This window comes from Aotus nancymaae, unplaced genomic scaffold (assembly GCF_030222135.1).
Source record: "Aotus nancymaae isolate 86718 unplaced genomic scaffold, 86718_ANA_hifiasm-v0.15.2.pri h1tg000011l, whole genome shotgun sequence".
Classification (NCBI taxonomy): domain Eukaryota; kingdom Metazoa; phylum Chordata; class Mammalia; order Primates; family Aotidae; genus Aotus; species Aotus nancymaae.
In genome coordinates this window covers 60,368,978-60,392,243 of record NW_026988422.1, presented here as the reverse complement: position 1 = coordinate 60,392,243, position 23,266 = coordinate 60,368,978, and the positions used below count along the sequence as shown (strand labels likewise).

General features: G+C 54.3%; 1 protein-coding gene across 1 annotated transcript; it reads right to left on the bottom strand.

Moving 5' to 3' along the window:
* Positions 1–2,387: 2,387 nt before the first annotated feature.
* VASH1 (vasohibin 1) lies at positions 2,388–22,826 on the bottom strand. Its single transcript, XM_012476892.3, has 7 exons — positions 21,959–22,826; positions 14,720–14,808; positions 13,569–13,625; positions 11,668–11,742; positions 9,712–10,093; positions 7,951–8,063; positions 2,388–6,444 (listed from the first exon to the last, which is right to left on the bottom strand). Exons 1-7 carry the CDS (start codon positions 22,265–22,267, stop codon positions 6,372–6,374), a joined length of 1,098 nt encoding a protein of 365 aa, XP_012332315.1. The 5' UTR covers positions 22,268–22,826; the 3' UTR covers positions 2,388–6,371.
* Positions 22,827–23,266: the final 440 nt, after the last annotated feature.

The following is a 23,266-nucleotide window of genomic DNA, read 5'->3' as shown; positions in this document are numbered from 1 at the left end:
AGGAATGTTATGGGTTTTTTTTGTTTTTCCTTTTTAAAATTGACATGTAATAGTTGTACATATTTGGGGGCTGCATGTGATATTTTGATCCATGTATACAAAGTGTAATGACCAGTCAGGGTATTTAAGGATATTTATCATCTCAAGCATTTATCTTTTCCTTTTTTTCCTTGTATTGGGAGCATTCCAATTCTTCTATTTTGAAATATACAATAAATTGTTAACTATAGTCTCCCTACTGCACTATCGAATCCTCGAACTTACTCCTCACCGTATTTTTTCACCACCCACCTGCTCTTCATTCCCTTCCCCTGCCTTTCCCAGCCTCTGGTAACCCCATCCCATCCTCTGTTGGAGGGTTGTGTTTTAATTGGATTCATAGTGCACAGTGTGGCTTCTCTTCTCCCAGGAGTGGGAGGGGCCACCTCTGGGTTCCACCTGTGGGAGCTGCCCTGCAGCCCTGGGCTCCCATCACTCTGGTGCATCCCCTCTCCTCTCCCTTCTAAGCAAATGTGCTAGACAAGACTGTTCCAGGCATGGGCCAGCCAGATGGCAGCATGGTGGTAGGGTTGCAGATCTGCTGGAAGCAAGAGAATGTGGACTTCATGGGTTGTGGAGAGAACTCAACTTTTGCCCCATCCCCAGTCAGTTCCTATGACCCTAAGGCCTGGAGCCTCAGCTTGCTGTAGAGAGGAGAGCAGAGCCTACACTGAAAATTCTTGGAGGTTTTGTGCTTCCAACAGCCACGTCCTTTCTGGCTCAGGGTTGGAAAAAGTCCATGTATCTGTGTGCACATTGTATTTGGGCTGGGCTCGGAGAGGTGAGCCACCAGCTGACCTGACGTGGCCTCTCCTCACCTGCCAGGCCTCAACAGCTGGTCCCCTCACCCCACTGGCAGACACTAAGGATTACAGGCAGCCTGCATCTGGGCCATTCTGCTTGGTTCTTGGTATGACTGTTTCCTGTTGCTACTACCTCCACGGTAGTGTTTCAAATGTGAGCTCCTGGCAAATGGGGCAGCAGAGCCTCAACCCCTTCATCATCAGGCCTCTGGAAGGGCCACTTGCACCCAAAGGTGTAACTCAGTCACATGCCTAAATTAGGCAAGTGTGTGCTGTGAGCTTGAGGAACGGGACAGCAGGAAGTGATGTAGCCCCTTCCACCCCCGAGCAGGTTGGGTGCTGATCCTCCAGGAGTCTGCAATGACATTTCCTTCTGCTTTCTAAGAAAATGGCCAGTGTCCACAAAGAGCTTGCCTGACTCATTACATCAATTCTCACCCCAGCACTCACCCAGCCCCTCATTCATACAAGAGCAGGCCAGGGGCCCCACTGTGTATAAACCTGTCTTGTTGAAGCCTACCCTTTACTTGGTATCATATTACCTGGACTTAAATGTGAAAATTACAACACCACCTCTGTGAAAGTGTGTGCAATGCAAGGTATTCACAAATTCTGGTTACTTTGAAATGCTTTTTTTTTGGGTAATGTTTTAGCTGGATTTAAAGGAGCCCTGTAACTAAACTGCCTCTATGTACTGGTATGCAGTCCCAGATGTTGGTGGATTCCAACAGGTCGCCTGTCCTTTTCCCACTGCCATGCCTCCTCCCCCCCACCCCGGTCACTACCACACCACTGAAAATGAGGGGGTCTTGTGATGCTAAATTATACTTCTGGCTAAGATTTCATGGGGACTGGCTGGGATGAAAAGTAAGGAAGTACACTGCTTCCTCTCTCACAGGTCTGGGTTTCACCCTTAAGCTGAATGAAAGGAGAGCAGAGACAAGGGCAGGAAGGGTTAAGAGTGAAATCTGCTGTGAAATCTAAAAGATATTTTCTGTGCAAGTCTGGTTTCAACTGTTTGGGCTTGTCTTAAAGTGTGGGAAGAGGTCCAGAGCTGGAGGGACAACTGACAGGAAGAACGGGGGTGGTGGATGGACCCAGAGGTGTTTTTTCCAAAACATGGGTTCTGGATGTCAATAGTGATGAGAAGGTTGCTATGGTTTCCTGAGCTACACTCATCTCCCAGGAGAACACTCTCCATTTTCCTTTGTTCCTGAGGGACTGCTGTGGACTGGGACCGGAAGAGCAGGATCCTGGAATACATCCTGGGAGCTGACCTGAGCCTCCGGGGGCCAGGCCCACTGTGTGGAGAGAAGGGGAAAGCGCTGCTCGCAGATCAGGGTTAACAAGGCCTGAGTGGCTTCAGCAGGCTGAGAAGGGAAGTCTGGGACCACAGAAGTTTCATCGTGACTGCCGGGGCTGGGAGGTTTCCTGTTCCTGGCTTTGGGCTCATGTCAGGTCAGGCTCTTTCCAGAGCCAACAAGGCTGATGCTGCCCGGCTGGGGGAGGGCTCGGGCCCCAGCTCCAAAGGAAAGGAGACAAGGCTTACAGGTTGTGGTTTCTGCCCAACCCATACGGCAGGAGATGGGGAGACTTTATTCATTTCAAGGGAGAGCGACAACAGGAATGAGATGAAGTGTGAAAGTGAAAGGGAGAGGCAATACTGAGATGAGAACAGCAAGAACAAAGTCCAGTACAACACTGCGGCCATACAGAGCTTGAGGGAGCGAGGAGGTCCGTCACCACCAGGCCCTGTGGGCCAGGCGCACCCATGTTTCTTCTCTCTTGTCAGACTTGATGATAAAGGGAAACTTGGGACTCCGGAGCACCAAGATGGAGTGAGACGGTCAATACTGATGGACTTGCAGCTAGCACCGTGGCAGCCCTGCCTGGTCTGGGGAAGCTGCCAGGAGGTGATGGTGCCTGGCGGGGGCAGACTGCCCACCTCCCACTCCTTCAGAGGACTGTTTCCTGCCCTTCACACCATCATCATGTTGGGCCCAGCACGCATGTCCCTGCACTTGGAGCGAGACCAGGGACACAGGGCAGACACTGGGCCTGCCGACACTGCTGCAGCTGAGCCAGAAAACAGTCTAGGCAGGAAAAGCAAGCGCGCACATCCACACAGGCCTCTGGGCACTCCGACAGCCAGAATGAGACCCACTCCCTGACCTGGGAAGTCAAATTCAAGCGGGAAGGGCTGGAAATCAGACGTGGCCAACTTCTTGGCTCTCTCTGCTCCCCAAACTCTGACCCTAGGCTTGCTTTATCATCACATCCCAAGGCCAGAGGGCTGCTGCTTTCCCCAACTTGGCTCTGCCAGAAGAGGGATGGGGTGGCTGGCAAGATGGATGGGGGGAACATGAGAGTGTGCGGAGGCTGTGGAGGGAGAGGGCTGGCAGTTAGGTGGGCAGGAAGGCTCTCTACACCTGGCTCCCCAGTGGACTGCTCCTGACACTGAGCACAAGGAGCCAGGCTTTGGGGAGACTTTGCAATCACCCCCCAGCCTGGGTCCATTTTCCTCAGGTAGCTTTCTTGGCACTCACCTTGACCCCTCCTCAGCCAGCAGCCCCCAACTCCAAAGGCAAAGAAGCCCTAAGGCAGTCCTGAACTGGAGGGAGCTGGGGTCACGTCAGCCAGGCCCCGTCCCTCACAGGAAGTGAGATGAGGTGATACCACGGATGGTGACTAAGGCCCCAAAGTCCCTGCCTCTCCGCCTCCCCAGAAACCTCAAGGCCACGCCAGCCCCCGAGCAGAGCCTGTGTAAACACGCCCAGGAGGGGAGGAGGGGTTGCTACATATGAGAAACAGTTAAAAATAAATTAAAAAGCACCACTATGTCCTGTGCTGGTCTCCACAGGCCCGAAATCTCCGTTCAGGAAGGGTGAGTATGGTGAGGGGGCGGGGGGAGAGGGGAGATTTTCAGCTGGAGCAAGGCTCCCTCCCTTAAGGACAGTAAGCGGGTTAGGGTTTCATTCTGCTTTCTTCTCCATGGAGGGATCTGGGAAAGGAGCCTGCAAGTTGGAACTTTCTAAGACTCCAGAACGAGGATTCTCCCTCTCATATCTACTCCCTTGAAACCCTGTCATGCCCGGGAGTTCCTAGAGGCGGCTGAGGACCTAGTTTCAGCCTGGCACCTCCCAAGGTGAGCCATCTCGCTTTAGGCTTAGAGGGAGCATGGAGACCACACCATCCCCACTCCCTGAAAGCTGGGATGGGACAGTGAGTCAGGGGTCAGCATGCCCCTCTGGTTAGTCTGGCTGGAGTTAGGTTAGGCACCTCCCAGGGCTCACTGAACCTAGGAGAAACTTGGGGAGGCAAGGGACTGACCAGCTGGCCTCCCAGGGTGCCTTGGGCCGGGCCCTGCTGAGTCTGGCTCTGCGTCAAGAGCTGCTGGTTTGACGAGCTGCCAGCCTGTGGTGCCTTCCCTGACAGGCACTCTCATCAGCAAGGGCATCCCTGGCTCTGCCCTCCTTTCCTCTTTTTTTGCTTGAAGACAACATCCATCTCCCTGGCAGGCCCAGAGCTGCACTGTCTCTATTTCACGCCACCCCCACTGGTGACCCAGCAACTGCAAAGGGTCTCCAGTCTGTCCCGCTCTGGGAGGGACCTCAGTGGCTTTTCCTCCTCTTCAGCTGCCAGGATCCCCTGCCACCCGGCCCAGCCCAGCTCTGGGAAACAGGACTTTCATACACCCCACCTCTCTTGGCAGACTTCTCCCCAGCATGAGCTCGCTCTACTTTAGGGATTGCAAACTGGCATCCTCTTTCGCCTGTAATGGGCTTTTAAGTTTTATGAACTGATCACCAGCATTTAAAAATCCTATTTCGCATAAAAAATCAGAATTCTGGCCTCTGACACAGCAGACAATCTGGCAACACAGGGCTAGCACTGTAAGAACAGCTGAGCAGCTGCAGCCCCTTTAACAGGGTGTGCCCTCTTCAGGTAGCCACAGGCCCCACCCAGCCCTGCAGCCTCCTTCTCACCATTTGCCGGCCCTGTGGCCTTGAGAGTTTACAGCCCTAGTTCTGATCTTCCTTATGTAGCCCCGAGCCCTTCCACAGCCTGACTGACAGCAGCCCCTGGCTGACTTACAGCCTCTCAGTAAAACAGCAAAACCTCAACTTGGGTCATCTCATCCACGTATCCTTCCACAACCCGAATCCTTTCTACACCTCCCGACAGCCATCTAGTCTTTGCTGTAGACAACCCACAACTCCTCAAGCAGCCTGATCCTAAACTCTGCCCCACATCCCTTTCTCACTTACATCCCCCAGCTCTGGGCTCTGTCCCTCCTCGGCAGCTGCACTGCACCTTTCCCGGCACCTCCTTGTTGCTTGAGCCTCCAGAACCTACCCCCGGCCCTGCCAACCTCTCTGCATCCTCTCACTTCCCCACCAGATATCTCATGCTGACGGGCAGGCTGGGGACGCCCCTAGGTGCCTACGTTTTCCCTGCCAGGGCCCTGATACCCTGCCACAAGCGACTGGCCCAGCCATCATTGCAACCCCCAAGCCAAGATGGGCTATTAAAAGGATGGAAGGCCGGCCTGGGGCACAAGCATCCCAGTCTGGTCTTGATTTCCCCAGCAAGGGCTCCTGCTACTGCCGGGGGAAAGACTCAGGCCCACGCACCCCACCCCATCACCCCATGCCCAGCCACAGCTCCTGGACTGGCACCCAGGGTCTGCTCAACTCTCATAGCCATGCTGGCCTCAGCGCCACTCTGGGCCCTCCACCAAGCCCAGACCCTCTGCAGGGAGCCCCTGGGCTAGAGAAACAGGCAGAGTTGGGACTGGGCAAGTAGACGCAGTTAGCCTGGGAACTTTTTGCCCAGGGGTCCTTCCCTGGGCTCTCCTATCACCCATCCTCAGCCCACACAGCACTGCCCATGCAGGTCTAGGGGCCTGAAGGCTCTCCTGGGCCACGAGCTTGTGCTCTTGGGGCAGATGTGGCCTCTGCCAAGCTCCTGGTTTATGGGCTACACAGATCTTTCTCAGGAGGACTCCTACCCTGCTTCCTTTTCCCTGGGTTAAGATTCTGCCAGGGCAGGCAAAACTGGAGAAACATCTCCACCCCACCCCCAACCCCACCCCCAACCACGGGCCTGGTAAGGCTGGGAAATTTCCCATTGAGAGGATGCACTCAACTCCCAGAGAGAAGCCAGGGGCAGAGGCACCGGCAGAGCCAGCAACCCCCCTCACCTGGCCCCATGGCACATGGATCTCCTAAGCCCTGGCCTTCCCACCATCAGCAGATCCATTTGGATAAAGTTTTCCCCGGATACCTTAAACTTCAGTTGTAGAGTTAAAAACTCCAAGTAAAATACTAACGGCCTCTGAGCCCAAAGCTGGGGGTCTTGGCTTAGTGGGAGTGGGAGCAGCTTGGGGGGCTGAACTGGAATGCACTCTTCCTGCAGCCTCTTGCCCTGCCTTGTCACCAGCCCCGTCTTCCCCACGTGTGAGGCTGGTTTCAGTAGGTAGATCCTGGCCCTCAGGAGTGGGTGGGGTCTGGGGTGCTGGCACCCGCCTCAGACCCGGATCTGGTACCCGTTGAGGTCTGGCATGGCTTTGGGCTCGGAAGGCTTCTTGTCACCTGAGGGCCTATAGGAAGGAAGAGAGCAGAGTGCAGGGAGAGTGAGTGGTCTGTTAGGGAGAGGGAGCAGGGGAGCCAGCAGTGGCTGCCTGGTGACTTCCCCACTACATTCTCCATGCAGCCCTCCAACGCACAGCACAGTGCATGTGGAATTGTGTTTCTGGAGGCCCCGGCCCGCCTGTGCTGTCTGAATGTGACTTCTGGCTCGCTCTCACAGGCTTGCTGTCTCCTGGAGGCTGGCTAATCTGGCTGCAGTTGGTAGGTAACAGCTTAAAGTATAAATCTCTCAGCCGGGTGCGGTGGTTCACACCTTTAATCCCAGCACTTTGGGAGGCCAAGGTGGGCAGATCATGAGGTCAGGAGATCGAGACCATCCTGGCCAACATGGTGAAACCCCCTTCTCTACTAAAAATACAAAAAAATTAGCTGGGCATGGTGGCACACGCCCATAGCTCCAGCTACTTGGGAGGCTGAGGCAGGAGAATTGCTTGAACCCAGGAGGCGAAGATTGCAGTGAGCCGAGATTGCGCCACTGCACTCCAGCCTGGGTGACAGTGTGGAGTGCAAAAAAAAAAAAAAAGTTTAAATCTCTCTGAGGGGACTCTGTCATCTACAAAAGCTCTTAGATCAAAGTCAAAGATGATGGATATTTTGGTGTTAGAGGCCTGCTTAGTACCCCACCCATGAATTCATACCAGAGAGGTGGCTCCTGAATGACATACTTAAAGCAAGAGCCAGAGCGATGTGTTGTAGGAGCTGAAATCAGAGGAGGAGACCTGGTACGTTAATGGCTTGTTCTTGCCACCTAGATACAGACAAAGACCAGACTCTTGGGGCAGAGGCAAAGTTATGTTCAAAGTCATCTAATTTTCAAGCCCTCCCTCATGACATTCTGGGAGGCTTACTGCCTTGGCAGGAGCCCCATCCTTTCTGCCTTTTCTCCCACATAACCCATTGCTCAGACTAGTGGGGTAGCCAAGTTTGGTTTCTCTTGTTTTTTTTTTTTTTTTTTTGAGATGGAGTCTTGCTGTGTTGCCCAGGCTGGAGTGCAGTGGCGCCATCTTGGCTCACTGCAGCCTCTGCCTCCTGGTTCCAGCGATTCTCCTGCCTCAGCCTCCTAGGTAGCTGGAATTACAGGTGCACACCACCACACCCAGCTAATTTTTGTATTTTTAGTAGAGATGGGGTTTCACCATGTTGGCCAGGCTGTTCTCGAACTCCTGACCTCAGGTGATGCCCGCCTTAGCCTCCCAAAGTGCTGGGATTACAGGCGTGAACCACTGCGCCCAGCTGGAGTTTGGTTTCTCTGGGGAAATGGAACTGCCTTGTTATGGGAAATGTCAATACACAAACTCCTAAACCCACCATCCCACCTCACCTCCCTTGGGTGGGAGCAGAAAAGAGAGAAGGGTGGGAGAGAGATACAAAAAAAAAAAAAAAAAAGAGGGACCCACACGATGAAAGGAAAGGAAAAAACCCTCTTTGGACCCACCCAGGTGTAATCCCTCTCTCACCGTCTTTCGCTGCGGCTGTTCCTGCGGTGGGGGCTGGACTGGCCCCGCTGCGGGGAAGAAACATCCTTCTTCCGGTCCTTAGTGGGAGAGGGCGGGCCTGTCCCTTTGCCAATCTAGGTGCAGAGGAAGAAGCAACAGCGTCACTTCAGGGCTGCCCCGGAGCCCAACCTCCCCTTCCAGGATCCATGGGTCCCCAGAGGCTGCCCTGGGGAAGGCTCAGGGAATCTTGAGCATGGCTCTGCCCTGTCTGGATCTTTCCCAATCTACTTCCGAGGCACGAAAGCTGCCAGGGCACAAGTTCCTCCCCGGGGCTGTCCAATCCTTGTGGCTCCTTGAGGGTAGAGTGGAAGTGGGGGAAGTCACTGAGATACCATGATGTTGCAAAAAGCCCTCAACAAAGGCCAGGTAAATGTGCCGGCTGTGGGAGCAGCCCATGCTGAACTTTGGGCTACATCCCACTCACCCCAAGGGTGATGCTGGCTATCTCCAGCTATTGAGAAGTCAGGCCAGTAGCTCTAGCTCTGCTTAAGAAAAAAATAAGAAAAACAAAGGAGTCATCCTTTATGTGGCACCACAGTTTGACTTGAGTTTTCAAAACACGGGAGCGCTGACGAGGGGCAAATAACACCGGGGAGTATTTAGCACTGAACAGGGTGGGAATCCATCACAGCTCTCAAAGTTAGGGAACTACTGGCTCCCACGCTAGATCCAACCTGATGCCTTAAAGACACAATAGCAAAGTGAGCAGCAAGAGCCAGGGTGCTGGGGGGCCCAGAGCGAGGCAGGGAGCAGCAGCGCAGAGGCAGAAGTCAGCAGGCTCTCTCTAATGCAGTGTCGGCTGCAGCCTGCCTCTCCCCTAGGGGAAGGCACTGTCACCCCATGAGGTCTTGGCCTAGGGCTAGCATGGCTAGGACAGTCCTAGCTCTTACAAACCCCTGCCAGGACACCTGCAACACATGTGGGTTCCCCATCACCCTGCAGGAGGCTGAGCTCCAGTCCGATCTGCCTCTCACTTGCCTGTGAGCAAGATTCTGAGCTTCCTACCCTGAAAATAGAGCTACCACCCGCTGGCCTCCCAGGGCTGGCAAGAGAAGCAGTGCACACAGCAGTGCAGAGGAGGCTCCAGGCTGCCTGGAGGACAGTCACAGTGCAGCAGTGACTGAGCTATGGGGTCCTCGCAGCCCCAGGAGAACCCCGGCAGAAGTCAGAATTCTGCCTGCTGAAAGGCTCTAGGGCTCAACTCAACAGCTCAGCCCAGCTGTTTTGGGCACAACAGCCCCCAGCCCAACTCTCCAAAGCCTCCTGCTCAAGTGTGAATGGGAAGAGGAAGAAGGAACACTGCCCTCACTGTCTTCCCCACGGTCTCACTTCCCTTTCTTCTGACCTCCCTCTAGTCCTTAGTGGTTGCTAGGGTTGGGGGGTAGAGTCAGGATGCATTACAGGAGTGGGGAGGCCACCCATCACAGCACCCGACCACACCCTCCAGAGAGGCAGTGATTCCCCACCAATGACCTTGACTCCAAAGCCCCCTTCCCCATGTGGTCAACACCTACTACTATCCAAAGCCACCCACCCACCTTCTCCCTCCGCAGCCATCCTGGTCTGCCCACCCCAGGGGACCACCTGAACGATCTTGACCACTAAGCAAGGGCCCAGCACCCCAGTCCTCTCCCTCAAGTCTCACGTTGCCTCTGCTGGGGTAGGGGTAAGGGCCGGGGCAGGGGCTGGGGGAGGGGATCGAGGGCGTGTAGGACGGGCGACCTTGAGCCGCATGTCGCGGGCGTGGCGCTCCAGCTCCTTGCGGAAGTCATCGCGGCCCAGTCGTTCCACGTCCAGCACGGAGTGCTTCCACTCGATCTGCTCCACGCTGTGCGGGTCGTGTGACACGCTCTGGCCCAGCTTCACCTTCTTGAGCACGTGCCAGCAGCGGCCGTAGGCGGCCTCGAAGTCCAGCACGAGCTCGCTGAGTGTACGGAAGGCGGGCGGCTTGTACATCAGGTCCTCGCGCCGGCTCATGCCCAGCGCGCCGTAGCGGCCCGCGAAGTTCACCCCCAGCACGATGTGGCGGAAGTAGTTCCCTGAGAAGTAGGTCTTGAAGCTGATGGGGAAGCGCTCCAGGGTGGGCATGCTGTTGGTGAGGTAACTGGCCAGGGCCTTGCTAAGGAAAGAGCCAGGAGGGGCACGGGGCCAGCACACGGGGAGGGCCTGGGACTGGGAGCTACGGGTCAAGGGACCGCCAGCCTTCAAGTGCAGATGCCTGCCCTGCTCATCTCCACACTCCTGGCGTCTCCTCCTGGTATTCCTGCCATCTACACTGAGCCTGGTATCCAGCAGGTGCTCAATAAAAGGAATCTCTACTAGGCAGGAGACTTCCAGGAATCTGTGGCCACTGCTCTAAAGTCAAGCAGGGCTGGTGCCACACAGCAGGGCTTTCCAGACCTCGGTTGCCCAAGAACAGAGGAGAGGCCTTGCCTGGATCGCAGTCCTCCCAGGACCTGCCTTGAGAAGGGACTCCTGTTCCATCAGGCCCCTCCCCGTCCCCTCTTGGCTCCCACCTAATCTGTGCTCCTCTGCAGCGCTGAGCCCAGTAGGCTGCCTACCCCAAGGGCACAGGCAAAACGTTTAAAAGCTGGTAGAGAAGGTGGGCGGGGCCAGAAGAGATGAAACAGAACTGGCCTCAAGTTGGTGGAGCTGAGTAATGGGTGCATGGGAGTTCATGATGTTGTTATGTTTCATGTGTGTGACTTTTTTTTTTTTTTTGAGACAGTGTCTCACTCTGTTGCCCAGGCTGGAGTGCAGTGGCGCAATCTCAGCTCACTGCAGACTCCATCTCCCAGGTTTAAGCAAGTCTCCTGCCTCAGCCTCCTGAGTAGCTGGGACTACAGGTGCGTGCCACCATGCCTGGCTAATTTTTATAATTTTTTTTTAGTAGAGACAGGGTTTCACTATGTTGGTCAAGATGGTCTCAATCTCCTGACCTCGTGATCTGCCTGCCTTGGCCTCCCGAAGTGCTAGGATTATAGGCGTGAGCCACCATGCCCGGCTGTGTATGACATTTTTAATAATACAATGACTAAGAAGAAAAGGTAGGGCTCAGGCACTGACCGATTAGGATGGAGAACCAGCCAGAGACATGTCCTCCTGTCCCCCTGCTGACTGTGGGACTGGGGAGGGCGGTCTTTCCTGGGGGCTAGTCTGTCTCCAGGGCTACCCTGGTGACTCAGCTATAGGCCCCACTTCTTCCCTTTGGGATGGAGGTGGGGTGTGACTGGGAAACTTTGTGGTTTTTTAACGCAGTTTTGCTTTAAATATCTCATCCACAAATCAACGTGTTCTGGAAATGCCAACATCTGGGCATTCCAACTGTGCCTCCCAGACCGTCTGGTTCTTGGAAATGGTATGACAGCCTTTTTGAGACACTGTGCCCTGATTTGGGGTTCAGAGAACAGGGTCCTTGTGTCCATGTGACTCAAAAAAGAGCTACCCAGTAAGCCTGGGAAGATGGCAGCTGAGAGGTGGGGTCCTGAGCCCCTGGGGCGCCTCCATTTTTTGGCGGGGGTTCTTCCACTTTAGGAGGGCTTCTTCATCTTAGGGCCAACCAGATGACACATATGGGAGAGCCCTGGAGCCCATTCAACCTCCCTTCCCTAACTTTCAGAGCAGGCAGTAGAGGCCCAGAGAAGCCCGGACCCCTCCCCTCCAGTCCAGGAAGGATACATTCCCAGGATCACGGCTTCCAGGCATTTGATTGGCAGGGCCTCTTTGGTCATTTCCTTGGCCAGGTCCATCAGCCTGTGGGAAAGGGAGGCAGGGCAGTAAGGACAGCGTCTCTAGCCCCTTCCAGGGAAGTGTGAGGAGGGGGCGGGGTGGACTAGAACTGCTAGAAGGACAGAGGCTGCCCCACAAGCGGCCCTCAGCTTAGGCCCAACACCTCCCCCCATGCTCCCAACCACATCTGGAGCCTGAGGGGGTGGGAAAGAGGCAGCCACTGCTGATAGGAAGGAGGCCCACTCTTCCTCCTTTCACTTCCACCTCCCACGCCTGGCTCTTGCTCCAAAGAGCTCTGGGGGAGGGCAGCCAGCGTTGGGGGCAGGACCTTGACCGCCACCAGGCTGGGGCCTTCTGCGAGGCAGTGTGGGGAGAGGGGCGTCAGCATCGATCTCCTCCCTTCTGAAACACAGTGGACACCCCTGACCCAACCATGGCTTCTCCCAAGAGCTTCTTAATTGACTGCAACTGCCTCCCTGCAGCCACCTGGCCCTGGATGTTGGATCTCAGGCAGAAAGCTGCCTAGAGACTTCCAGATTTGCTCCTGAACTTGGAATTCAGGCCATTTTAAGACAGCCTTTCCCCGAGGCCTGGTTCCTCCCTCCCTCTGTCCCCAGCCTGAGGATTCAGCCTGGCCACTGGCTTTGTCCAGGAGGCCACCCAGACTCCTCTATGCCAAGTAAGGCTGGAGTGGGCCCCCAGCACACAGCAGCCATAGGCCAAAAAGAACAAAGCTTTTGGGGATAGGGAGGGTGGACTCCACGCAGGGCCTTGGAGAGAGGATAATTAAGTAATTGTGCTAATAAGCCATTTAAAAGCATTTTCACAAAGAAGCAAACATAGATTATGTGTGGGGCAAGATGTAAAATTTGCATTAATTTTTTTTTTTTTGAGGCAGAGTCTCGCTCTTGTTGTGCAGGCTGGAGTGCAATGGCGAGATCTCGGCTCACTGCAACCTCCGCCTTCTGGGTTCAAACGATTCTCCTGCCTCAGCCTCCCGAGTAGCTAGTATTACAGGTGTGTGCCACCACGCCCAACTAATTTTTGTATTTTTAGTAGAGATGGGGTTTCACCATGTTGGCCAGGCTGGTCTCGAATTCCTGACCTCGTGATCCACCTGCCTTGGCTTCCCAAAGTGTTGGGATTGCAGGTGTGAACCACCGGGCTGGCCTATTCACATAAATTTTTAATGCCCGGGGTCTTAAGCCTGTGGGCATCTCTGGGCTGAGTCTCTAGTCCCAACCATGGCATTCACTCTCCACTCTCCTCTGCCCTCAGAGGTTCATGGGCAGAAAGTTTCCAGGGCAAGTGAACCCAGGCAGGGGGCTACACACGGGGCGACATTCTCTCCAGGGAGTTCCCTGTTCTCAGACACTGGACCTTTCACTCAGTGACCAGAAGAGTCCATGGCGTAAGGCAAACGGGGTGGCCATGCAAGTCCCTGCAGTGGGCAGCTGCAGCACAGAGAAGGGGGAGGGGTCTCTCCTGCTAGGTCCATCTCCCACTAAAAAAATAAAATAAAATAAAAATGCTGAGGCTCACCTACAATCCACCTGGGACCACCTTCTCTCCTGGCAAGGGCAGAGGGGGGAGTGGGCTCTCTCCTACCCTCTAGCTCAGCATGGACCCAGGATTTCCTTTTCATTCAAGGCAGCCCTGGCTGTTAGTCTCTGCTGGATTTTCCTCCCTGTGACATCCTTAAGGCCCCAGGGTGGTGCCTGCCCCAAAGGCTGCCTCCCTTCGGAAGGGTCCCTGACTGCCCCATAAACTTCTATTCCAAGGCGCACTACAGGGCTTTCAAGAGATTCCAAGCCAGCCCTCGGGCAGAGGACTGGCCTCCCCATACTTACCCTGTCAGAGGTCTGCTCTTCTTAATTTCAAAGAACTGTGTCCCTGTGTGATTGTACCTGCAGGCAGGGGTTAAGGGCTTCCTAGCTTGGCCTGAAGGAGGGTGACCCTCTCTCCCTGCCTGTTTCCAAGCTCAAGAGCCAAGTCTCCTGGAGATGAGATGGGGTCGGCATGCATGCTTCACCCACCTCACGGCCCTTCTCTCTGCCTCTCTCTCACCCTCCTTGGCTTTCTCCCTTATTCTCCCCTGGACAAGAGACATGAAGCAGGCAGCCAGCCTAGTGAGGGATGGACAGAGTCTGCGGCTGGGAACAGCTGCCTGCAGCACTTCTTTCTCCAATCAGCTGAGAAGCCACATGAACTGAGGGGAGGCTAGGATAGGGGTCCACTCGGCCTTTAACTGCTGGGTGCTTCTGAGCCAGCCACCTGCCTCACTGGACCGGTTTCCCCACTGGCAGAATGAGGAGCTGGACCCAATTTGCAGTCATCAGCCTGGCCCTACCATCTCTGACCTCTGCAGCCAGAAGCCTGGGAGAGAGGACCCAGGACAGACAGCTCTGGGGCAGGGTGCAGGGGCTGGAGGGCCCAGAGCAGGGACCCAGGGCAATTTGGGCCCAGGGGAGCCCAGCTCTTCCCCTGCTGGCCAACCAGCCTCCTGCCAGGGAAGAAAAAGGAGAAGAACCAGGAGAAAACTCTGGGATCCTGAAGTTACCTCCTGGAGCATAAAATCCTTTTGCTCCACTATGTTTCCCTTTATTCAAAACCAGACTTTCAAAAGCCCCAAGGCAGCTCCCTCTCTCCCTCTCTGCTAGGGGCAGGTGGACAACAGAGCGGGAGATCTATACTTGGCCACCCCACCAGCCAGTCACTTGGGACCCATTTCTCTCTCTTTACCCGGTCACATGGCAGGAGCGGGAAGTAGGTGGCAGAGAGTCCGGAGTGGGCTCTGTACTCATCAGACAAAATTCCTCCGACACCCAGGAGGGACACGGGCCGCGTCCCACAGCACTAGGGAGCACAGAGATGCCACATGAATGGCGGCCCTGGCGTTGTGGAATGAGGCGGCTCTGCTGATATCTCGCCAGCTCTGCCCAGAAACAAGGCCCCCCACACCAGCCAGAAGGTGGCCACGACCCTGGACCAGAGAGGATACTGCAGCTCCCTGATGTAGCGCTGCACAGCTTCCAGGCGCTCGGGGACAGGTGTAGACGGCTGGAACGTAGGCACACTCGGTATGGGGATCTGGGGACAGAGAAAGAGCTCCGGTCACGAGAAGAGGCTCACCGTGGAGCTTCCAGTCCACCAAACACCTAGGACTGGCCCAGAGGTGCCCCACCCTGCGGCCTCTCTGCCTCCCACCCTGAGCTTTCTTTCTTGGCACCCCCTCTTTTCGAAGATTCTTGCCAAGGCCCTAGCCCACCCATTCCTTCCCTCCTGGCACTTAACAGCATTCCTCATTCAGAGCGTATGTTGATGTTCCAATTTTATCCTTCTTTAATAATTTTAGAAAAACATAGGTTAATTCACCGACTGTTTTAAATGTTAAATATTCATTTGTTTCAAGACTTAAGAATATAATATTAAGATTAGGTTCTTTGAGGTTTGAAGTTTGCTGTGGTTCAGGTGCCGGATCAAAGCTGGTGTCTCCGGGGTCCCATCCTCTTAGGTGGTGCCTGAGACTTGGGAAGTGGTCCTGAGGGGGGTGAGCATCCTTGATAGGGGATACGACCCACCCAGTATCATGGGCATATTCGCCAGGCCTTCCAGAGTGCCAACTTAAACTGTCAAGGAGTCAGTCAGCAGGCCAGAGAGACATATTTTGAAACAGGTCTCGCTGTGGCTCTGTGGCTGAGGCCTGCACAGGGGCCAGGTTCTCCTCAAAGCCTCCCTTTCCTGACAGCTCTACACCTAAGCATCACAGGTTTCCAGGTACCCAGACAGTCTTCCTCCCCAGAATGCACTTTCCAGCACCCAGCCCAGAAATTGGGGAGGAGAGAACAGGTCAGGCAGTGCTTGCCAACGCCTGGGAGCCCGGAGGCTGCTGGCGTGAGGTCAGGATCAGCAGACCCCTAGGCTTCCCCTTGGCCTCCACTCTCCAGAAAAGAGACCACTATGCCGGTATGGGCCCCTCTCCAGCCAGGGGAGCCTGAATCTGGCAGTTTGGCTGCAACAAGTCAGTGAGGCCGAGGAGGCTAAGAGACATATCAGCTAGGGTCCTCTGAGGTTTCAGAAAATACTTCCTTGGGTAGAAGAACCAGACTTCCAAGGACAAGACCCACCCCTCGGGGCTGCCCCTTGGCCACCAGCTCCCCCTTGGCCACCAGCTATGAAGCTCCCCACAAAGAGAGGTCCCACCCCTTGCCCCAGGCCTGCACCTGGCCCTCCAAGGCCACACTGAGCTCACCCACCCTACGGGGCTGCTGAGAGTCACAGTCTGTGCTCAGGGGCACATGTGAAGGGAAGGGGGTAAGGGCGGGTGGGGAGGGAGGACACAGCTGTTCTCCTCCTTTCCTTGGGAGGCTCTCGCATGGTGGAGATGCCAGCCCAGCTTTTTAAATAATGTGACTGCAGGGGCTGGGCTCTGACAGGAGGGAAGTGACACTCTGGTTATCATTGCACACTCATGTCTGGGGTGCTGCTGATGGCACGGGCAACAGGACAGTGTCTGACAGACACCTCCTCACTCTAATGGGTGGAGACGCAAGAGGGCAGGGGCCCTGGTCCAGAGCCACAGCATCGCCTGCACTTCCTCACCCTCCCCTCCATCTGTCTCCTTCCTGTCTGGGCAGTCCCTAGCAACTGTTCTGGCTGCCCTTGCTCCTGCGCTGCTGACACCTCTGTCTGGAAGGAGCCATTTCCCTTTCACATGGCTCCTCTTCCCCAGATTGGCACCACCACTTACGGTCACCAGCAGGATAAGAGTCTGGGGTGGAGGGGCTCCCCCTCTTCCTGTCTGGCCACGCTGTGCTAAATGGGCCCCAGGGCCTGGCCTGGCCTCCCATATCAAGGATATGGGGGTGAGGAGGCAAAAGAGGAATTAGAGGAATTACTTAGCAATTTACTCTAAATAGCACGCCACATCCACCCAGTCACCTGATCTCTACAGGTGGCAGCCCCTGCCAGGCAGGGAAGCAGGCAGATCATCCCCACTTACAAGCGGGGATCCGGTGACCTTGAGGAGCTTGAGATAAAGACTGTAAATACACCCTCCCACAAGAAGCTGCAACAGGGAGCTGCAGTCCCAGCACTGCATCATTCACCCAGAGCCAGGCCTGGACCGGGGCCAGGCAGTACCCATGAGAGCAACTGGCACCTGCTGTCCAAACAAAGTACCCAGGAGCTGGCTGCTCTGGGAGAAGGAAGAGTAAAAAAAAGACCTGGGGATTCACAGGCAGGACCTTAAAGGCCACCATCACCGAGGCTAGCTCCTTGACTTGTGTCACCTCACTGCAGACAGCACCTACACATTTTTTCTGAATGTTCATTACCTTTACATAGACTCATTCACTCAAACACAAATAAGAAGATTCTGTATATGCAAATGACCAGGCCCAGTTTAGGACTTGCCCCTCAACCCCACCTCTGAAACAGGAGTCAGGGAATACTTCCTCACTGCTGAGAGGTGGGGTTAAGTGGGGCAGTGGTATAGCTACCCAGATCTCCCTAGGGAGCAGTCCTCCTCCACAGCCAAGGCCAAAGATTCCCCTGGCTCCAGGAACCCCTACAGTCCTGAGTTCTACTGAGACATTCTCACTGGAGGGGTCTATTTCAGTCTGGCACAATGAGGCGTGAGGGAGGCAGGGAGAGCTTGTGGCTGGATGTGTATGCCCAAAAAGCGTGGCCTGGAGGGCAACGAGTCTCCAACTAGATCGTCACTGTGGATATTCAGTTCTTCCATTTACAGTCCTGACTTTATTTATTTATTTACTGAGACAGAGTCTCACTGTCGCCCAGGCTGGAGTGCAGTGGCGCAATTTTGGCTCACTGCAACCTTCATCTCCCCGGTTCAAGCGATTCTCCTGCCTCAGCCTCCCGAGTAGCTGGGATTACAGGTATGTGCCACCACACTCAGCTAATTATTGTATTTTTAGTAGAGACAGGGTTTCACCATGTTGGCCAGACTGGTCTCGAACTCCTGACCTCAAGGGATCCAACCGCCTGGGCCTCCCAAAATGCTAGGATGACAGGTGTGAGCCACCACACCCGACCCAGTCATGACTTTAGTGAGGCTCCTGACCTCCCCTGTGCGTCAGACATTTCATTTGTAAAGCAGGCACCAACACAGAATCAGCCTTATAGCGCGAATGAGATGCTCAGGTCGAGGACTTAGAACAGGGTCAGGCACATAGCACAGACTTAATTCCTGTTTGCTGTTGTCATTATCAGTGTCCCCGAACATAGCAGTCTGCACATGCTGATCCCGGAAATGTTGCCCTTTTAGAGGAGATGTGCAGGCTGCGTGTAGTAGCTGACGCCTGTAATCCCAGCACTTTGGGAGGCTGAGGCAGGAGGACCGCTTGAGCCCAGGAGTTTGAGACCAGTCTGGGCAATATAGCGAGACTCCATCTCAACAAAAAAATTTAAAAAATTAGCCAGGCATGGTAATCCAGCTGCTCTGGAGGCTGAGGTGGGAGGATCACTTGAGCCCAGAAGATAGATGCTACTGTGAGCCATGACTGTGCCACTGCATTCCAGCCTAGGTGACCAAGCAGGACTCTGTCTCATAAATAAACAAAAGGAAAGGACTCTGGAGTCATCGTAAGTAACTAGAGGAGATGTCCAAATTCCCATTCTGCAGGAGCTCTGTGGCCTGAGCCGTGGTTAGAAGACCTTCAGCAGCTGGGTCTGGGGTCAGTGGCCACTAAGCTTTTAAAGGTGGTGGAAGCCTGAAACATCAAGGAGAGACTCTTATCAAGGAGCCTAAGCTGCTGCTGGATTGGAGATCCTTCTAGAAATTGTTGTCCTATAACATACTGGCATCATCCCCGTAAAGGCTGCTGCTCCAAAGCGCTAGTAGAGTGTTGACGGAACACTCATTCTTTGCTCCATTACTGGGTATCTATTTGAGGCACCTAATGAAGCACACATGCTTTACATCATTAATTCCTCAAACATCCTCTCAAGGGGCACTGTTAACAGTTAGAAAACTGAGGCACAAGAAAAGGTTGCCTGTTTTCCTCATGTAAGTAGTTATGGGAGATCAAGGATTTGAACATGGTGGCTTTGACTCCAGAGTGCTCTCCTTTTATGACATCACGGTGCAGGGGTCCCAGACTCAACCACGTGCAAGGGCCAGGCAGGTCACGTACATGGGGCAGGGAGGCCTGGTAGGTGAGTGGTGGAGACGGTGGCAAGATGGGGGAGTAGGACCCACTCCCCAGCCTTAGCTGACAGCTGCCACGTGGGACTGCAGAGTCCCACGTGTTCCCAAGTCTAATTTTCTGAAAAGATGCCAAAAATCTGGATCGTTATGTGAGAAATCTCCCAGTTTTAAATTTTGGCTCAAGTCGCCTTTTAAAACATTGTACAGTCCCAAAAAAACACTTCTTGAGCCCCATACTGTGTGGCCGCCGTAGGGAAGGTCCCTGTGTCAGCTCCAGTGGCATGGTGCCTAGGGATGGTCAGGGCGGGATCAGCACCCCCCGCCACTGGCACCCAGGCACCCAACCCACGCTGCTTCTCTCCAAGGCCTCCTGGACTCCACTGCACTCCCAGACTCTAAGGGCGCTTTTCTTTTCTTTTTTTTTTTTGAGACAGAGTTTCGCTCTTGTCACCCAGGCTGGAGTGCAATGGCGCGATCTCGGCTCACCACAACCTCCGCCTCCTAGGTTCAGGCAATTCTCCTGCCTCAGCCTCCTGAGTAGCTGGGATTACAGGCACGCGCTACTATGCCCAGCTAATTTTTTGTATTTTTAGTAGAGACGGGGTTTCACCATGTTGACCAGGATGGTCTCGATCTCTTGACCTCGTGATCAATGCGCCTCGGCCTCCCAAAGTGCTGGGATTACAGGCTTGAGCCACCGCACCCCCCGCAGGCGCTTTTCTATTCTGGGCCCAGGTAGCGGAAGGACCTCATGCAGATGCATGCAGTTTCTCTGAGATCTGTGGTTTGAAGAGGGGAAGTTCAAATTTTTCCAGTCTCACAAAATTCCTTCCATCCTAGGTAGTCTAGAGGTAGGTCACAACACAGCCCCCACCCCTAGACTTCCTTCATCCGTGTCCAGAAGGAATGTACATGAGGACTGAAGGTGATAAGATGACATTATAGACCAGTTACTAGTGAGCGCACTGATTTTTCTTTTAGTTCCCAGGAGTGGTGACAGTTCTGCAGGGAACCATTCACACTCTTTTATGGCCTGATTTAGACATAAGCAAGATGGCTGGAGAGCTGCCCAACAAGAACTTGCTCACATGGGAGCAGGGTGTGACTCTGGCCTCAGCTGTACAAATGATCTGAGCAAAACCTAGTCTTCCCGCCTGATAAAGGACATGAGTAAAGGTGATGGACATCTTGCCTGGTGTGGTAGCTCACATCTGTAATCGCAGCACTGTGGGAGGCTGAGGTGGGTGGATTACCTGAGGTCAGGAGTTTGAGACCAGCCTGGCCAACATGATGAAACCCCATCTCTACCAAAAATTCAAAAATTAGCCAGGCATGGTGGCAGGTACCTGTATTCCCAGCTACTCATGATGCTGAGGCAGGAGAATTGCTTGAACCCGGGAGGCGGAGGTTGCAGTGAGCTGAGATCACGCCACTACACTCTAGCCTGGTAGACACAGTGAGACTCCATCTCAAAAAAAAATTTTTTAAAAATTAAAAAAAATAAGGTAATGGACAGCCAACAACCGGGTACTGGTTTGTGGCTTTATAGTTTGTCAAATACTTTAAAACACGGTCTCTCATTTCATCTTCCTTACAATCCATCTCATTTTATTGGTAAGAACACTGCATCTCAAAGAGGTGAAAGGGGCCATTTAGACAAGCAGGTGACCCCTACCAATATCAGTCTCCTTTGATGCAATACTTGAATTTTTCCCAAGGAAATGATCATTGATGAACCCCAAAATTTATATTTTAGAATGTTCACCACAGTATTTATTTTAGGAATAAAATTGGAAACAATGTCCAACTCTAGGGGATTAGCTAAATAAATTGTAAGTCAGTGCAGAGCACATTTATGCAGCCATTCGAAATCAATCTACATTTTTTTCCCCTGGAAATATTGGGCAGTTTCTTAACCTTCAACCTTTGATTCTCTTTTTCCCAGAAGACACTTCCTGATGGCAGTATCAATAACATGGTAAAAACAAAATGGGCAACTTGTACTCATGTCTAATTCAGACTAACTTCCATTCTCCCTAGCCCTCTTCCCTCTGACCTGGGCAGGCTGGGCTAAGCACTGGGCTCTGAACTCAGTCCAAAGGGCTCTTGTTTCGAGATTTCAGGCCTCTGCATTTGGAAAATGCTTCCTTAGTCTTGATTATGTTTTTTCTTTTTCTTTGTCTTTTTTTTTTTTTTTTTTTAAATATCAGCCATGTATTTCTATATAGCAGCATACAGCACAGAAACTCTCAAATATCCTTTCATTCAGCAAACATACACACAAGTGCCTGTTCTGTGCCAGGCACACAGGAGGCCTTGGGAAGACAAAGATGAATGAGATACAGCCTCTGCCTTCGTTGGTGACACAACTGAAGGATAGCTGTCCTGGAGAAGGAGTTCCAGCCAACACAGGAAAATCATTTCATTTTATGCTTCTCCATAAGACCTCTTCTAATGTCCTTGAATCTAGTGTCCAACAGAGCAGAGGACCTGGACACCTCCTTCCACCACCCACCCCACGCTCCCCTGAAGACCTGAAGTTGAATCTCAGTTCTGCCATTTACTGGCTGTGGGACTTTGAATTTCTACTTGAGTTTTCAGCTTTCTCATCTGTAAAATGGGAACCCAAACTGCACTTACGTCACAAGGCTGTTGGGAGAATTCAATGACATAATGCACGAAAATATTTTCTCAACATAGGAAGCCCTGCATCTCCTGAGTCATTCATTCCATTTGTCTGCTCACGGTTCTCTGGCTTGGCAAGTGTCATCAGGCAAATGAGATGTCAAGCCATCCTAGTGTGTTAGTTCCATCTGCTGTCCCCTCCTGTAAAACGTGGGCATTTTAAAAGACAGCGGGGAGGGCCTCCTGAAGACATGTATGTGAACCTCCCTCCTAGAATGGCAGTGAGAGAAAGTTCTCCTGGACAGGTATGATTCCTCTGCATTTTAAAGATCTTACGGAGCCAGTGGTCCCCTGCCCCTTGGGAGGACAGTGTGGCTTTCCTCTTAGCCCCAAGATCACCAACACTCTACACTGTGCTATCACCCCTCGGCCCCCAAATCTCACCTTGGGCAGGTCTGTGGCCCCACGGATCCGTTGCGCCACCTTCTCTCCATCGGGGTGGATCTTGGCCACGTGTTTCCACATCCTTTCCCAGGTGGCCTCATCCACAGGTAACCCACCCCGGTTGACAAAGAAGGGGACTCCTCCGTCTCGCAGGTCCTCTTCCCCTTCCTCTTCTGGCTCCTCATCTCTCTGGGCTGAGGCGCCTTCGCTGGTCTCCAAACGTCTGACCCCAGATGGGGCTGTGGCCGCAGCGGATGTTGAAGTGGCACCACTGCTGCCACCCCCAACCACCTTCTTTCCCCCTGGCATCCCTAAATCCTCGAGGGGGGTGGTGGAGGCGGGAAAACAGGTGGCTCACAAGAGGCCTCCCACACACCAGCTGCAGAGATAACACATGGCCAGAGTGCCAGGCGCCTTTAAGAAATCAGGGCGTGGCTCCTGTACAATAAAACACTACTTGATAAAAAAAAAAAAAATCAGTGCAACAACGTGAAGTGGGGTCCGAGGGAGTGGGTTGTCTGGGGTCAGCCTTGGAGGCCTTGTTCTGTTTGAACAGCGGGATAAAGAGAACACACCCCAACTTGGCAGCCGTCACAAAGCACCCCCATCTGACTGCAAGAACAATGACGGGCAGCAGTCAGGGCTGGCAGAGCGGAGAAAAGTCGGAGGGAAACTGAGGCCAGACAGCTCGGACTAGAGGCTGCAGAAAGGAAGAGTCAAGGCACGGGTGCCCACTGGGCGCCCTGGGTCTCAGTTTCTCAGAGAACAAAATCCCCTATACAACTCTCGAACGCCCCAGGGAAGACTGAGGGGACTCCCGGCCGCGCGAGCTCCGAACCCGGACCCCCGGCAGGGAGAGCGGCGCCGGGGGGCGATTTCTCCGACGCGACGAGACAAGTCCGGGAGCCAAGACTCGCAGCTGGCTGGGCGCGGGGAGGGGGCGCACGCCGACGCGCACATTCCACGCCCGCGGCCAACTCCCCGCACAAAGTGGGCTTTGTCTGGGCCCCCAGTTCCCTGGCCCCCAGAAACAGCCGCGGAGTCCGCAGAAAAGGAGCGGGCGCGGCGGGGAGGCGAAGGCTGCGCGCGCCGAGGCCCAGCAGGTCCCCAGCCCCGCGCGTCTCAGCGGGCGGACGGCGGGCACCTGGCGCCGCGCTGCACCAGCCGAGCCATCGCAGGGCACCGGGCCCGCGGCTCAGCGGGACGGGCTCCGGCGGCGCGCAGGGGCCAGGCTGAGGTCACCGAGCGGCGGGCTCCGGCCGCGGGGTCGCTGCCCGGGACTGGCTGCAGCATGGGCGGTGGCGCGGC